This window comes from Apodemus sylvaticus, chromosome 4 (genome assembly GCF_947179515.1).
Source record: "Apodemus sylvaticus chromosome 4, mApoSyl1.1, whole genome shotgun sequence".
NCBI classification, from domain to species: Eukaryota; Metazoa; Chordata; class Mammalia; order Rodentia; family Muridae; genus Apodemus; species Apodemus sylvaticus.
In genome coordinates this window covers 47,064,462-47,081,858 of record NC_067475.1, presented here as the reverse complement: position 1 = coordinate 47,081,858, position 17,397 = coordinate 47,064,462, and the positions used below count along the sequence as shown (strand labels likewise).

The following is a 17,397-nucleotide window of genomic DNA, read 5'->3' as shown; positions in this document are numbered from 1 at the left end:
ACAAATAGTTCTAACCATCATACCAGAGCCATGAGAATGTCCATGACCTCCATGATTGAAAACAAATATTCCTACTAGGTTTACCACAAATCCAAGAATTGAAACAAGCAGCAGTCTCTCGTGGTGTACATCTGGAGGAGCCAATGCTCTCTAGAAAACACACAATACAAGGATCAACATTGATACAATTCTAGATTGAGCAACTGGTGGCAATATGATGCAGTGTTTTAGTCGTTTTCAGAAGTAAAGGTGTTTAAAACTAACTGCAAGTAGTGAGACAGCTGAAACTACTCTTCACATATTGCAGAAAAAGTAAAAATTACTGTTTCCAATCAAAGGTAAATAGGTGTGAGGATATTTGGTACCAAACCTGTTCCTCTTGCTCCTTATAAGTTCACTAATCTTCACACCTTCCTTTCATTTTTACAAAATGTATACCAAGTATTAAAAGTTCACCAGCAAAACTCTCAGATTTTTCTAGATTTCTTAAGAAACAATTCCTAAAGGCTCTCATTACCCAGACTGCATCTCTCCTTCTCCCTGGCAACACTTGATTCACAGCGTCTCCAGCTCTACCGTCCCCTGCTTCCTACCTCAAGATAGTTCATATAACATAAAAGTTCCAACTGTTTTACAAGTCCTTCTCTAAACACAAGAAGTCTCAATACATGACAATTGGAAAGATCTTTATTACTATTACATCTCTAAAACATTTTCATTGAAAAGCCATTCCTGACTCTTAATGATTATCTACTATACCTCAACTCCTTCTGAGAAAATAAAGAAAGCAGTGAAGATCAAAAACAGCCCGTTGACAAAGCCAGCCAGGACTTCTGCTCTAACATACCTAAAGAAGAACACGGTAAACAGTGAATTATACTTCTTAAAATCCAGACGAATACATACATTCCAGAGATTAAACACCACATTACATAATTTTAAGTGCAAACAAAGTCTTTTTATTTATAGAATACATTTATATAATAATATAAACCAAATGAGAAAATTAATTTACTATGAATGATATTTAATAGCAAATGTCATAATACACAAGACTTCTAGTGTGTATTATATTAAGTGGGCATAGTAAGGCCTGTCACAGAAATGTAAATCTCAAGTCACCACTGCAAGGGGACAAAGAGGAAGGATCCAAAGAAAGTAAGAGAAGGTGTCTAGGAAATCTGGTTTAAATAAACTTCTGAGAATTCCTGCTTTGCTTCATATCTTATGGCTATGAAGTCTTCAGGAAATGGAGCTCCGATCTCAAGTGAGGCTAGAACATCCTGCATTATGGCAGAGACAACGTGAAATTTAGGTTTATCTTTTCCTAACATACTCAGCCTAAACTTTCATTTATCTATTTTTAGAATAAACTCTATCTTCACATCATTTTATGAAACCATTTTTTTTTTTTTTTTGGATTTGGTTTTTTCAAGACAGGGTTTCTCTGTGTAGCCCTGGCTATCCTGGAACTCACTCTGTAGACCAGGTTGGCCTCGAACTCAGAAATCCGCCTGCCTCGGCCTCCCAGAGTGCTGGGATTATAGGTGTGTGCCACCACTGCCCGGCCTTTTTTTTTCTATGAAACCATTTTTAAATGCCCATTCTTCCTCTCTGGGACCATGTTTTCTGCTTCCTACTTAGGTGAAGCACTGGGGAAAGATCTCACTGCTCTGTATCATGTTACAGACAAGGAAACAGCTTTAACTTTATATTTTTACATATCTACACATTAGTCAAAGTGTGTTCACATCAGCTAGTCCTTCATTAACACTACAAAGCCTCAAGACTCCTCTTTCAGATACTGTGTTCCCCGGCAACCCTGCAGAGGCTGGGCCAAGAGGATTGTAAGGTCTAGACCAAGTTAGACTATCTTTAATTTTTTAATCTTTAATTTTTTTTTTTTTTTTAGGGTTTTCGAGACAGGGTTTCTCAGTGTAGCCCTAGCTGTCCTAGGACTCACTCTGTAGACTAGGCTGGCCTCTGCCTCTGAGTGCTGAGACCAAAGGCATGCCCCCCCACCACCACCGCCACATGGCTTTGCTGGTTTTCCATATCAACTTTTAAATGTAATGTTCTGCTGCAAAAACATTTCCTTTTCTGACATAAGAGTGTTGTATGTAGAGACCTTCTCAGGCTGCCCTGGAACTGGCTAAGGAACTAGAGCTGGGCTTGAAATGACCTCTAAGTTCTGGAAGTACACCATATGCAAGCAACCATGCCAGGCTGAACAAATGTCACGGGTCCTCTACCTAGTTACATTTGAGTTCATACTCTTTCTCCGCACCCTCTCCAACACCTGCTGTCTCCTGAATTTTGAATCTTAGCCATTCTGACTGGTGTAAGATGAAATCTTAGGGTTGTTTTGATTTGCATTTCCCTAATGACTAATGAAGTTGAGCATTTTTTAAGATGCTTCTCCGCCATCCGAAGTTCTTCAGGTGAGAATTCTTTGTTTAACTCTGTACCCCATTTTTTAATAGGGTTGTTCGGTTTTCTGGAGTCTAACTTCTTGAGTTCTTTATATATATTGGATATTAGCCCTCTATCTGATGTAGGATTGGTGAAGATCTTTTCCCAATTTGTTGGTTGCCGATCTGTCCTCTTGATGGTGTCCTTTGCCTTACAGAAACTCTGTAACCTTATGAGGTCCCATTTGTCAATTCTTGCTCTTAGAGCATACGCTATTGGTGTTCTGTTCAGAAACTTTCTCCCTGTACCGATGTCCTCAAGGGTCTTCCCCAGTTTCTTTTCTATTAGCTTCAGAGTGTCTGGCTTTATGTGGAGGTCCTTGATCCATTTGGATTTGAGCTTAGTACAAGGAGACAAGGATGGATCAATTCGCATTCTTCTGCATGCTGACCTCCAGTTGAACCAGCACCATTTGTTGAAAAGGCTATGTTTTTTCCATTGGATGTTTTCAGCCTCTTTGTCGAGGATCAAGTGGCCATAGGTGTGTGGGTTCATTTCTGGATCTTCAATCCTGTTCCATTGATCCTCCTGCCTGTCACTGTACCAATACCATGCAGTTTTTAACACTATTGCTCTGTAGTATTGCTTGAGGTCAGGGATACTGATTCCCCCAGATTTTCTTTTGTTGCTGAGAATAGTTTTAGCTATCCTGGGTTTTTTGTTGTTCCAGATGAATTTGATAATTGCTCTTTCTAACTCTGTGAAGAACTGAGTTGGGATTTTGATGGGTATTGCATTGAATCTGTATAGTGCTTTAGGCAAAATGGCCATTTTAACTATATTGATTCTACCGATCCATGAGCATGGGAGGTTTTCCCATTTTTTGAGGTCTTCTTCCATTTCCTTCTTCAGAGTCTTGAAGTTCTTGTCATACAGATCTTTCGCATGTTTGGTAAGAGTCACCCCAAGATACTTTATACTGTTTGTGGCTATTGTGAAGGGGGTCATTTCCCTAATTTCTTTCTCAGCCTGCTTATCCTTTGAGTATAGGAAGGCCACTGATTTGCTTGAGTTGATTCAAGTTGATCTAAGACAATATGAATTTTGCATTCCATTTTAAACAAATACAAGTCAATTAGATTCACGTATTATTTATCAAAGCATGTACTTTTTTTGGAGAAAAGTTTACTAAATTCAAATAATGTACAGTTTTCTAAAATCTACTACTAATCAGTAGGATTATTGTTCAGGCCAAAGTGCATTTTTATTCTCCCCCTCTAGTCCCATAGCTAATGCTTGACAGGAAGCATCTTATCCCTAGCTCACTAAATTTTAAGATCAAAGGCAAGAAATTTTTTAGCAATCTTTTGGTTCCTAGCTTCTACATTAGTAGATATGTTTCGTGTATTCTCATAAAGTGCTGGATTAGCTTTAGTTTATTGCTGTACCTGGTAGTAGGTTTAAAATGAAGAAGAAAAACTAGACCAAGGATCATAAATGATGTTCACCTGAATGGAGTAAGTCTTAGTGTTAAAACGTGTAATTTATGAAAGTGGATTGCCTAAGCAAGCATGTCTCATGTAGGAATTCTTCAGCCAAGGCAAAATGAGGGCCCAAGGACACCCCAGACTGAAGGGGGGTGGGGGAAACAGGCCAAGAGGGAGTGGGGAAGGGGAGGGAAGGAAGGAGTGAAAATCAGGAGAAATAAGCATGAGGATATGGTACATAAGCAAATGTGACAGATAGACTGACAGACATACAGGCAGACAGACAGACATACATACAGGCAGATAGACAGGCAGGCAGGCAGGAGGTGAAGAGCAGACATGAAAAAGCCCTGAGGAAAGAGATGAAGCCGGAAGGAGCAGGGAAGGCATTAACATATGACAAAGGTAGAAACAGATATTAGTTCTCATCTCTGATAAGCAGAATTATACGAAGAAATGGTCTATGATCTCAAAACAGGAAAATCAGGAAGTTTAAATCAATAATGAAAACCCCATTGCTTCCCCAGTTAGCAGGGCGGGAAGCCAATTCTGCTCTAATCTGGATCACCAAAGGTCCTTACAAAGTAAGTAGCTGAGCATACAAATCAGAGATAAAATCAGCATATATAAGAGCAAAGCTAAGAAGACACAGAAAACCATGTTATGAAATAATTTTAAATAAATAACAGCAAAGTATCTCTTTAGTAAAAGAATAGAAAAAAAGATAGGTTTCATATGATTTTCTTTGTCAAGAAAAAAAAAAGGGTTATGAGGAAATCCTTATACAGCAACAATATATCCCCTTAATTCTTTTGGTAAAACTAAGGGTTTATTTGCCAAACAAAAGATTTTGTATACGAAAAAAAGTTACATTACAGAGTCTGATCATATATTTTTAAAAAACTATTTCTTTTAATTTTGGGATTATAATGTAATTCTTTATCGCCCTCTTACCTTTCCTTCCTCCATACACTATTAAAAGAGGCCAATCTAATCCAGGAAGTTAAAAGGAAACCTGAGGGAGGCGCACAGGAGGGATGATAAAAAGCCTGAGGAAACTTTCAGGAGCTCAGATCGCACAAGTAAATTCAACTTATACAATTTCTCGGCTTTAAGAGCTGTATATTTTTTATTGTCTCTTAATAGTTCAGAAAGAGTATCTTAAAGGCTTACCCATAAGAGAAAGCTTCATTATCTCTCCACTTTGAAATAACAGAAGCTGCCAATCCGGCCAATATGGCGGTACTATCAAAGAACATGTGGAAAGAGTCGGAGATCAAGCCTAGGCTGAAAAAGAACAAACAGAATGGTGGTTATAATACAAAGCCAACGGGAAGCTTTTCTTCCTAAAAATTAAGGTTTATCCGGAATGACCTTCTAAGACAGTGTTGAAATATGACACACAGAAAGATCCTGTTAACTAGAGGCCCAGGGCTGCTGCGTTGCATGCGCCAGCACAGGAACTGCTCACTGTCCGTTCCAAACATCCACACTGCCAGAGTGGGGGACCCTTATCCTGGAGCAAAGTCTGCTGTCATTATTATTTTTACAGATTTGTTTTACCTACGTGTATGACTGCCTGCATGTATGTACGTGTACCCCATGTGTGTCTGATGCCCACAGAGACCAGAAGCGTGTTAGATCCCTAGAGACAGAGTTACAGTTGTGAGCTGCCATGTGGATGCCAGTAACTGAACCTGGGTCTTTGCAAGAGCAGCCAGTGCTGTTTACACTAAGACGTCTGTCTGTTCAGCCCCTTGTCTGTTGTAACTGTCCACTCTCACCCTGTGATGCCCTCTCTGTGCTATGTGACAACTAGAAAACCCTTTACCAGCTGTCAGAGCCAGGAGCTTAACAAACCTCTATCTTTTCCTTAAGACTTGTTTATTTACTCTTACACAGTGTTCTGTCTATATGTATGCTGCACAACTGAAGAGGGCACCAGATCTCATTACAGATGGTTATGAACCACCATGTGGTTGCTGGGAATGGAACTCAGGACCTCTGGAAGAACAACCAGCGCTCTTAACCTCTGAGTCATCTCTCCAGTACCAAACCTCTATTCTTTATTTAAAAAGAAATAAAGGTAAAGAGAAAGGACAAACAAACGAACCCTGACACTCATTGAACCTGAGCTGCCTGAATCCAAAGCTGCAGTGGAACTCACACGATGTCTTTGGTAAGCTTAGGATACAGCAACAGGAATCTACCAAGACCACAGAGAGACCTGGCTGTGGTATGGGTACAGACTTGCTGGGAACAGATCAAGTATCATGATCAATTATATGATTAGAGTCTAGCGAGATATGAACAAGTATCTAGTACTTGTATTAATACTCTAAGTTTTACACCAAGCACAGGTCCATAGGAGCCACAAAAAAACTGAACTGTCACTTAGTAAAATTCATCATCAAAAACAAATCCTCAGACTTAAACCTAGATCAACTATGGGCCATCTTCAGATCCCTACTACAGTCAATAGTCAGGAAAGTAAACAGGTGGACTCCTTCTGTACATAGCAACTATAAACTCAGGCTTTATTTTAAATGTAATGCTCAATATGTAATAACTAATTATGACATAAAACAAGCATTATGTGAAATACTTAAAAGGGTAAGAAAGGAGAAAATGAGTACTACCAAAAACTCAGTCAAGAACTAAGGCAAGCAACAGAATCAGAACCAGAAATGACCCAGAGGTTAGAACTGTCAGAGAGCTTCAAAATAAATATGATTACAGATGGGAGAGACTACTCAGCAGTTAAAAAACATAAGATTAAGTTCTTAGCACCCACGGTGGCTCACAACTACCTGTAATTCCAGTTCCATACTCTCTTCTGGCCTCTGTGTGCACCAGGCATGCATTGGTGCACAAAGCACAAATACAAATACAAAAATAATGAACGTGTTAAAGAATATGGTGTGGAGCTGTAGACCATCCATGAACAAAGGGAGAAATTCCATAGACAGAAACTTTACATGGAAGAATCAGATGAAGTAGCTGAGGATTACCCAGAATTCCTGAAAGTGAATCATAGTCTGGAATAGTGCGTGAGTGCCATGGGGAAGTGGAAGGCCTACATACTTTACACAGAACACCAAAGAAAAGGGGAAAGAGGAAAAGTTGATAGAAAGGGGGAAATGATAAGCCATAGATTATTCTTACTGGAAATGATCCAATCAGAACATAATATGGCAACATGTTCAAAGACATAAGAAATTTGGCTTACTTCTACTATCTTTAAGGACAACTGAGTGTTTTTTTTTTTTAAATGGAAAAAATTATCAAAACCAAATGTTTATTCTTTGACAAGATCAAGGAAATTGGCAACATTTATGTCAACTGATCCATGAAAAAGACTCAAGCCACAGGCATGGGTGAACCTGCAACCCCAGATCACAGAAGTTGAGGGAACAGTTGAGGCCGGCTGGGCTACACAGTGGGTCTTTACCATGAACCAATGACAAAAAAAAACATTCTAACCATTAAATATCAACAATAAGGAGGGATGCTGTTGATTTTACAGAACTGAAAGGAATAATAAGGAAAGACTATGAACTGTATGTCAACAAGCTATCTAAAAACAAGTTCTGAGAGGCGACAAATGTCATAAGTCTATCTGAAACTAATCTGAACCCTATGGTAAGAAAAGACTGACTTTTGAAAGCTGACAGCAACAACTACCAACAAAATGTACCATGCTGGCCTCACTAAGTCACAAGCATTTTTAAAACATAATTAATCTTTCACTAACACTTGGAAAAAGCAGAAGAGACTACTTGCCTAGGATAAGACCAGTGTTAGTTTAAGGTCAAAGCCAGGTGAGCCACTGAGAGAGAAACTGTGTATAGTACCTCTTAGGAACATGAATCCAAATACCGCAACAAGACACCAGGATTTAATTTAGTGAAATTAAAGATTACCTAAATGAATGAATGGAACACTTTCATGTTTATATATGCAAAGGCCAATTTTTAGTACTGGTGTCTGAACCAATGCTTCAGACACACTAAATATATGCTCTCCCACGGAGCTGCACTCTACACCCACGAAACAGTGCTCACTACATTCATTTCAGAACTAAGCAAAGCTTCATAGAGGTGTGAGTCACTCTTGTTCAGGGACAGTGCTAATATCTGCACCATTTCAATCTCAGGACATGTGGCGCATCAGCAAGAACTCGTGGAGCGATACTTCCCCAAATGAGTTACATTTTCAACTTATTACCTATGGAGAGAGTGTCAAACCAATCTAAATATTCACATTAAAAGAAGAATAGGGAGCTTTAGAGGTGGCTCAAAAGTTAAAAACATTTGTTGCTCTCCCAGAGGATCTGGGTTCAGTTCCCAGCAGCCACATGGCGGCTCATAAACACCATAACTCCAGTCTAGGAGATTTCACACTCTCTTTGGACCTCTACCAGGCAAGAAAGCACACATGCACATACAGGTAAAACATTCATACACCTAAAAAAATCAACCTAAAATTTTTTCATGATTTATTCATTTTACATCATGATCACAGTCTCTTCCCTCCTCCTCCCACCTCCTTCCTCCATTTCCTCTTCCCCTTCTCAGAGAAGAGGAACCGCCCCCCCACCTCAGATACCAACCTCCCTAGCAATCAAGTCATCCTCTCCCACTGAGGCCAGACAAGGCAGCCCAGCTAGGGGGAAGGGATCCAAAGGCAGGCAAACAGAGTCAGAGACCACCCCTGTTCACTGTCAGGGGAACCACATGAGCACCAAGCTGCACATCTGCTATATATGGGGTGGGGGTGGGGGGCTATGTCCAGACCAGGCATGCTCTTTGATTGATTAACCTAAAAAGAGTCTAATTCATATAAAAAAAAAATGCAGTGGTCCTATACAAAACAATAATATTCTTGAAGAAGACGATCAAAAATGAAGGACTTCTATATTCCAATTTCAAAAGCTCAGAGTTACATTAATCAAAACAGTGGGGGCTGGCATAAAGGCAAACAGAGACCAACTAGACCAAATCTAAGGCTTAGGAATAACCACCACACAACCAGGAGATCAAGATGAAGTAGAAATTTCTAGTTTCTTTGGAGACTCAGTTGCGTCATTTGATGCTCTGGAAACTATCTTATGAGAGCATGTTCTGCTGTGAACAGACACATGTTTTTTGTTCTTGTTTTTGTTTGTTCTGGAAGCTGCCTGGAGGGGGCCGTGTGGTATTTTCCTGGAGTGAAAGCTGGAGAGGATATGTGATGCTGGAAAGGGTCTAAGTCAACAAAGAGTGGCCGACACCCGACAGACACGGTGGCACGCGTTCACCTTGTCACTCGCGGCTGCTCTTCATCGGGTTTTACTGACGCTGGTCTTCACTGACAGTGCTTCTTTGCTGACCACGGCTTCTCATGACTTTGTAGATTGAAACACACCAAAGAACTTTTGTGATATTCCAGCAGCTTTTGTTGCGTCTGCGGACTAAAGCTGATTCAGAGCCTCACAGTTTCTTCTGGACTGAGCTACCACTGCTAATTCGTGTGAACTGAACTGCTGATATCCTGACAACGAAGACTGGAATTGCCCCAAGAACTAGTTCTAAACAGGCCCACATCTCCCCTTGCCCTATTAACCTTTCCTTTCCACTACCTCTCTGGTGGGTGGTGGGCTAAAAGGGAGGTTAAGAACCCTTATTAAAGTAGGTTTTGAAAAACCTAAGCCGACACCAATACACCTACACTTCAACACCAGGCTTATGTGGAGCCTCACCTACTGGTTGGTGGCCACCTTGTCAAAGGAAATGGCTGTCATGGTTTCTACCCATCCCACAAACGGCTCCTTCCACAGCAGCAGGCACAGTGAGCTTCATCACAGTCCAAAGCCCAAGCTCCAAGCTCCCTGCTGAATCTGCCGTTCTCCTGAAAACCGTCCTCTTTGTCTGAGGAACTGGGTTTCATCCTCCACCTCTCACTTTCACCTATAGTTTTAACTCTTTTTGACCCAGCTCTTCCTCTGTGTTCCAAGGTTCTTGATCCCAGGAAGAGCTCTTACCAGAGACCTGGGCTGTCTTCTCTGTTCTTTTGGCTCCCACAGCCCTAAAGAGTGGCAAGCCAACACTTCAACTTCATCCTTTTCCACCACTTTCCTTTCTAACTCCAAGGCTAACCCAGATCGGCTAGCCTCATGTCTCTTTCCTGTTATAATTATTTCCTCTTTTCCAAAACCAAGCTTCCTCTGGGCAGCCATCTTGGCCTCAGCTACACATCTCATTAAGTGGATCAGGATGCTGTGAGTGTCGCTACGGCAATGGGGCATACAACTCCCCACACACAGAGAAACAGAGCCATGACTGGATTCTTCCTGCAGATGTGCTGCCATCAGATCCCTTAGCCTGAGCTCAGCAAGAGCGATGCCATCCCTCTTAGCACACTCATCTTTGGACAGCTCTGCCCAGTGTTAGCAAATGCGTCCCCAGAGGAGACATGCCTCCTCCTTATAAGGTGTCAACAACAAATCAAAGTACAGTTCTACCTAAGTCCAGTTTGGGGAACCAATGACTTCATTGGTAATTATAAGAAATAACCAATGGTTTATTTATCGCAGACCATGGACTACCTGCTCAAGTGGGGGTGATCCCAAGAATACTACTATACCAGCAAAAGAAAAATCTCACTCCAGCAAGGATGATGGCTTCCTCATAGCTACATGAAGACTATATGTTCTACATCTTCAGAAATCGTTAGGTACACAGGAGACCAAGTGATGATAAGGCAGAGATGAAGATAATGTTTCAGCAAGTCAAGGAAATGTCAAATACCACCAGCCAAGGAATGGAAGGTAGAGCAGCTTCTTCCCCAGATAACTTGGAAAGCTCCAATGCAGCACCTGGAACTTAAGACTTATACCTCCCAACTAGAAACTCTGGTGTGCAAGCCACCCAGAGTACGTTCACAGGAACCCCAATCAGCTTCTTTTTTCCAGCAAATTTGTTTTCTATATATAAAATGCATAGAAACGATTGCTTTAAGGGGAAACAAAAAAGTAAATCCTGCAGACTACAGCAACCAAGTTCTTTTAAATGCTTATTCACACACACACACACACACACACACACATTTGTGGGGCTGGGGCTGTACCACTGCATTATATCCCCATGGTAGTTTTTAGCATTTAATAGAAAGTAACCCAACCGGAAAAACTACTTCCACTTCTGCAGTGGAAGAGCACCATGTTCTCTACAGCAGGTGAATGAAGCCTTTCCCCTGAACCTAGGGCCCTGAGGTGAAAGCCACTTAGCTACAGACGAGTAGATAAACACACACAAGAAGCCTCCAGTTCTCATGCTAGGTAACAGTGGGAGAGCGGGAATTTCACTGCGGACCTTCAGTACTAGCAAGCGTTGCTCACTATGAATTCTCATTTGGACTGTAAAGCACAGAGTTCTTTAAAACACAAAGGTAGGGCTGGTAAGATGATTCAGGAGGGAAAAGTGCCTGACACCAAGCCTGAAGACCCGTGTTCAAGGCCCAGGACCCCTAAGGCGGAAAAAGAGAACAGACTCCCACAGGATCTCTACATGTGCACCAAGACATACGCATCAGCACACATACCAAATAAAATGTAATAAAACTGTTGAAAAATAAAAAGCAAGTAAAACATAAAAGTGGCATAGATATTACCTAAGATTATGGATTTGCACATGAAGTAAGATGTAATAAGGAAAAAAACAAGTTCCTATAAACAGTACACTTGTTTTGGGTTCCTCTTTAAACAATAATCTCTTTTTAAAAGTGTTTTGATATGTTTTTATGTATCTTGTTAAAGACATTTTAATGAGGGAGATTTCCTGTAGCATAAAGGGGAAATGCCAACAGTTAAGTAAAACAGAATGTGAACAGACCTTAATGACAAAATATCTGAAGCCACACATGGTTCACACCTGTAGTCGTGCATGAGGTGAGAGTAACCCTGTAAGTAAGCTCAGCCTGGCTATCTAATGAGTCCTAGGCTATCCTAGGCTATCCTAGGCTATCCTAGGCTGCAGTGTTTTGCTGTCTAAAAAGAACAGAAAAGAAAGAAGGTAGGAAGTATAGGGGAGGGAGGAAAGGGAAGGAAACTTTTGAAAAGGACTGTATTTAACACTAGGAGTGGTAACATGTATCTATACTCTGGCACTAGGATGTTTGAGGCTGGCCTAGTTTAAGACCAGTTTTTAAAAAAGAAAAAAGAAAAGATCCACTTGTGAAAATAAAGGCAGAAAGAAAAAGAAAAACCTATCAATTTCAAGAGACAGATCTTCCCATATCAGCCAAACAAACACTACATATAGATGTTATCTAGATTCTTCTCTATATAATATAATGTAAAAAGAATGTACAATAAAGAACACACAAACATTTAGAAGGTGTTTAGGGGTGGCTCTTATTGTTAAAGAATCAGCACTGAGCAAATATGGAAAGACTGGCTGGCCCTTGTATCTGTTTGGGTAAATCCAGCAGTGGTCACAGAGACGAATAAGGAAGACAGGGTGTAAGTTATAATGATGGGTGACAGGTCCATGAAGCCCACTTACATCTGCTTAAGATTTTCCATCATAAAACCTTTCTCCAAAGGTCTACTGGTAACTGAGCTAATAGTCTATTCCAAGTGGTTGTTAAATATTAATTCACATTTGAAGACAAGGGATTATCATGATTCACAAACCCCTGCCCGGCTGATTTCCATAATGGGAAATAAGAGGGCTAAGAATATGTTTATTATCAAGATATTAGAAAAGTAGACTGGCAGTGAATCTTTAATCCCACCTCAAAATATAAGGTGGGAAGTGACAGGAAGCTACTAAATTCAAATTCTCACCAACACAGATACTCTCACACACACGTGCACTCAAACACACAATCACATGCGGAACATACTTAAAAAAGAGAAAAGAAAATTAGAATCCTGATTATTAGTAATGTTAATAAACTAATGAACTATAGTGAAATAACGTACAACTCCATGTCATTCTATGATCCTTAATGTTCTTCAAAATGAAATATTTATCTAAGTTTTTAAGGAGAAAAGTAAAACTACAAGCAATTTGATTGCCAGTTGTACCACCACAGCTGGTTAAGTTGTCGTACAAAAAGAGAAAGCTTGAAAAAGGCTGAAATACCTTTAAATTTTAATAGAAAAATATGTAATTAATGAGAGCACTTTTCACCAATGAATCACTCTGCAAGGATCTTCTATGTATACAGTCCATAAAAACAGGACCAAATAAGCCCCCAATATAGCTGTAAGCATTTCTAGGACAAATATTTATTAAAGCAGAAACATCAACCTTTTTTTTTTAAGACAGGATTTCTCCGCTGTCCTGGAACTCACTCTATAGACCAGGCTGGCCTTGAACTCAGAAATCCGCCTGCCTCTGCCTCCCAAGTGCTGGGACTTAAAGGCATGTGCCACCACCGCCCAGAAACATCAACCTTTACAGTTTGTTTCGTGATTTCTTCGGTTTCTAACTGAGACTATTTCCAATGGCTATAGTAGATATAATAATTGAAATTTATTCTTAAATAGATGGTGAACCCAGTATGCAGCAGCGGAGCGTTGAAACACATAAAGCCAAACACTGTGGCTTATGTGTGCGGTTGGGGAGACCATACAACCCAGACCAAAGGAGCTGGGGGCCTTGCTGTGACTGGAAAGAAGAAAAACTAAAACACTACCTGTCCACTTCCCGTGTTAAGTGGGTTCATCTCTTTCCAGTACACGCCCCCTTTCTTCCTCAGTAACAAAGCCTAATTTGAATCAGTCTAACATGGTTTCATGGAATAAACCACATTGCTTCTAGACATGACCATGTGATGAAGTGTGAGGGACAGCATTATATGTTAGCATCCAGATAAATCCACAAGACAATACGTACTTTTGTCTCTCCATGCTACAGGCATTGCGGAGCAAGGGAGAGGGCGCACTCAGCCAATCATCTTGGGGAAAAGGTAATGTCTATTCCAACAATTACTGGGTTTGTTTGTTTGTTTGTTTTCTGTAACTTAGAAAATGATACCCTCAATGATACAAAACTATATTCTTGTATTACCTTGAGATTATGGAGTTACTCAACAATAAATGGATGAAAATTAACAGGGTCTGCACTGGGCTGCACCAGGTCCTCTGCATATATATTATGGCTTCCAGCTTAGTGTGTTAATGGGTTCCTCAGAGGGTCTGTTTCTTGTGCCTTTTCTTGGGCTCTTTTTCTTCTGTTTGTTTGTTTTGTCCAATTCCAATCTGTTGGTTTTTGCTTTATCTTAGATTTTATTTTATTATTATCCATTAGAAGTCCGTTCACTTTCTAATAAGAGACAGAAAGGGGGTGGATCCAGAAGGGAGGGGCAGTGGGGAGAAACTGAGAGGAATAGGGGAGGGGAAAACCATAATCAGGATATATTAGATGAAAAGGGTATCTATTTTCAATAAAAGGGGGAAAAAGAAAAATAGTAGAAAGAAAAGCATTCTAGAAGGAAATAAAAAACACAGCTGGTATTCCTACACTCCCCTCCCAATTTCTAAGAACCAAAGAAAGGAGCTTAATTTTTGCTTCTGGTGTTTTTGTTTCCCCTAGCAGAGCAGTTAGCAGTTAGTAGAGACAGGTGAATCCATACATAAATCACTCATTCTTTCCTTCACCAAATACGCAGTAAGCCCCTACTCTGTGCCAAGTGCCAAGATGCCTACGAGGGCACAGTCACACACAGCACATGCACGAGCTTTCAGGAAAGCTGCCATCTAGTTGAAGGGAGCAGACAGTACGTGGGAGAGAGCGCACAGAACTGCGCTCTTATTCCCCTGAACACACCTCACCATCAAATACACACCCCGATTATAACCAAGCTCTACCTGGAAAATGGAGGCCCTCGAAATAAAGGCTGAACCTAACACTTGCTGCTACTCTATCAAATATTTCTTTGCATCTCTGTGAAGGGAATACTTTATCTATAATTTAATCCTCTATGCCAGGAAAAACTCCTCAATCTTCCCCCCCACCTCCCCCCCCCCAAGACAGGGTTTCTCTGTGTAGCCCTGGCTGTCCTGGAACTCACTCTGTAGACCAGGCTGGCCTTGAACTCAGAAATCCGCCTACCTCTCCCTCCCAGAGTGCTGGGATTACAGGCGTGCGCCACCACCGCCCGGCCTTCCTCAATCTTTTATATTCAACATCCTGAAACTTTTTTTTAAGAATGAAGTCAAACATAGAAATGACCAAGAAAAGTGGATTTAGGTGAAAAATAAATAGCACATGTAGGCAAGAACTATACCACTAAGCTATACCACAATCCCCAACAAACTTCTAAATCCCACCAGGCACCAAATGATTTATGTTTCGTAGCCACTGACACAAATTAATAATGAGAACTAAGCCATTGTGGATATCAAACTTGATATACACAAATACAAATGACTATAGCAAAACAGGTAACCAAGTTCATGTGAGTCTGAACAATTAACAACACAATGAAAGGATAAACCATTAGGGTATGACAGAACAAGTCATCTGAGGACAGCAGAAAGTTAACCAAAAAACAGAGGAGCAAATCACCTAAGGACAGACAAGTCACATTCCACTAATATCTCCCTTATGCAATGATGTATACTGACAAACAGCTTGGACAAAAATGGTTTTAGTACTCTGAGTGATCAGATTGGAAAGGTACTATACATCCAACTTTCCATGAAATAGATGGTTCACATATGAATCCCTAAAGCGAGGTACTCCATGAAGTGATTTATGCCAATGAAAGGTCATAATGAAATATTCTGTGCAGCAATATAAAGCAACTAGTAAAATGTGTGTGTATATATAAGCTACAATGTAGTCATAGAATAAGCAGCACATATGCCAAAATTATGATATAATTTAAAAAGATGAAAATATGAAATATATTATTAAAGTATTATATTCAAATATAAATTAAGACTATAGTGTTTTCAATATATGATCTATTGAAAGGTATTAAGTAGTTTATGAGATTAAAAATAATCTGTTATGAGGTATCCTTTGAAATATATACACAAGTCTCAGAATCAAAATGGTTATTAAATACATTAAGTTAATTATGTTCATTTGACTTTTGTACCCCAAGCAATAACAAAACCAATAATCTTTATGATTTACTACTTACTGAAGGCTTTGTTTTGTTTGGGGGCATTTGTTGTTGCTTCTTTCTTTTTTTGAGACAGGATCTCTTTGTCCTGGCTGTCCTAGAACTATGTAGATAGACCAGGCTGGCTTCGAACTCAAGAGATCCTCCTGCCTCTGCCACCCAGTTGCTGGGATCAAAGGTGTACACCAGAGAACAGAGGCCATGATAACCTAGTTGAAACAATTACTTTGCTCAAAAACAGCAGAGCTAGAAACCAAAAACTATCATCTTTTTCCTCTCTAAAAATGGATTTTAAAAGACAGAGACCAAGTTAGTTTAATAAAGTAACAAAAAATAAACCACAAATGGCACAAGTTAATCTAAGACCCTATATAACATGCCTAAAGATTCTGGGAAAGTTATATCCCCCATCTTTTATTAGATTCTTTTTCTTTAACATTTTGTTCTTATCCCTGCATGTATGTATGTATGTGTGTGTGTGTGTGTGTGTGTCTGTCTGTCTGTGTATGTGTCTGTCTGTGTCTGCCTCATGTGCCTGTGAGGTTGAGAAAAGAATGTCAGATCCCCTGAAACTGAACTTATAGGCAGTTGTGAGCCGCCAGATATGGTGCTGAGAACTAAATTCTGATCTTCTGCAAGAGCGGTGAGCACTCTTTTTTTTTTTTTTTTTTTTTTTTTTTTTTTTTTTGGTTTTTCGAGACAGGGTTTCTCTGTATAGCCCTGGCTGTCCTGGAACTCACTCTGTAGACCAGGCTGGCCTCGAATTCAGAAATCCGCCTGCCTCTGCCTCCCAAGTGCTGGGATTAAAGGCGTACGCCACCACCGCCCGGCGCGGTGAGCACTCTTAACTCCAGCCCCTCTTTTATTAATTCTTAGAAGGGAATAAAATCTAGAAATGGAGTTAGCGCCCTTGAGAGGTATGCTCATTCTGTTATTTGCAGAGCAGTTTCACAAGCCCAGAACTTATCCCACAGCAAATAATTAAATCACAGTGACTTTATTTCCTAAGTCACACATGACTCTTTTCTACCCAAATCATGACACCAGAAAACAAAATCAAACAAACAAAAAACCCCAAAGGTGACACCAAAGCCATCAAGTCAAAATGGCATTCTCAGAAAACTGTACAGGATTTTTCTTCTGCAGTAAAGATACGAGGAAAATCCTGAGATAGTTTCACTGTAAAAGAGAATGAGATATGCTTTGCCAAAGGTCTCTTCACAAACCTCTTCAAAAGCCATTCAAAGACAATCATAAATTGGACAGGGCCATTCAGATTTCAGAATCTTAGGAGTGAAACCCTGAAAGAAAAAAGAAAAAAAAAAAAAGACGCCACACCCACAGGCAGGTTAGCTAACAGGATCCTCCCATTTTT

At 40.1% G+C, this 17,397-nt stretch overlaps 1 protein-coding gene across 1 annotated transcript in view; it reads right to left on the bottom strand.

Moving 5' to 3' along the window:
- Slc30a7 (solute carrier family 30 member 7) overlaps nt 1–17,397 on the bottom strand; it is a 65,431-nt gene that overhangs the window by 47,121 nt on the left and 913 nt on the right. Inside the window, exons 3-5 of the mRNA XM_052179389.1 lie at nt 5,073–5,186; nt 760–847; nt 24–150 (exon numbers count right to left, since the gene is read on the bottom strand). Coding sequence (XP_052035349.1) covers nt 24–150; nt 760–847; nt 5,073–5,186 — 329 coding nt within the window. The remainder of the gene's footprint in view (nt 1–23; nt 151–759; nt 848–5,072; nt 5,187–17,397) is intronic.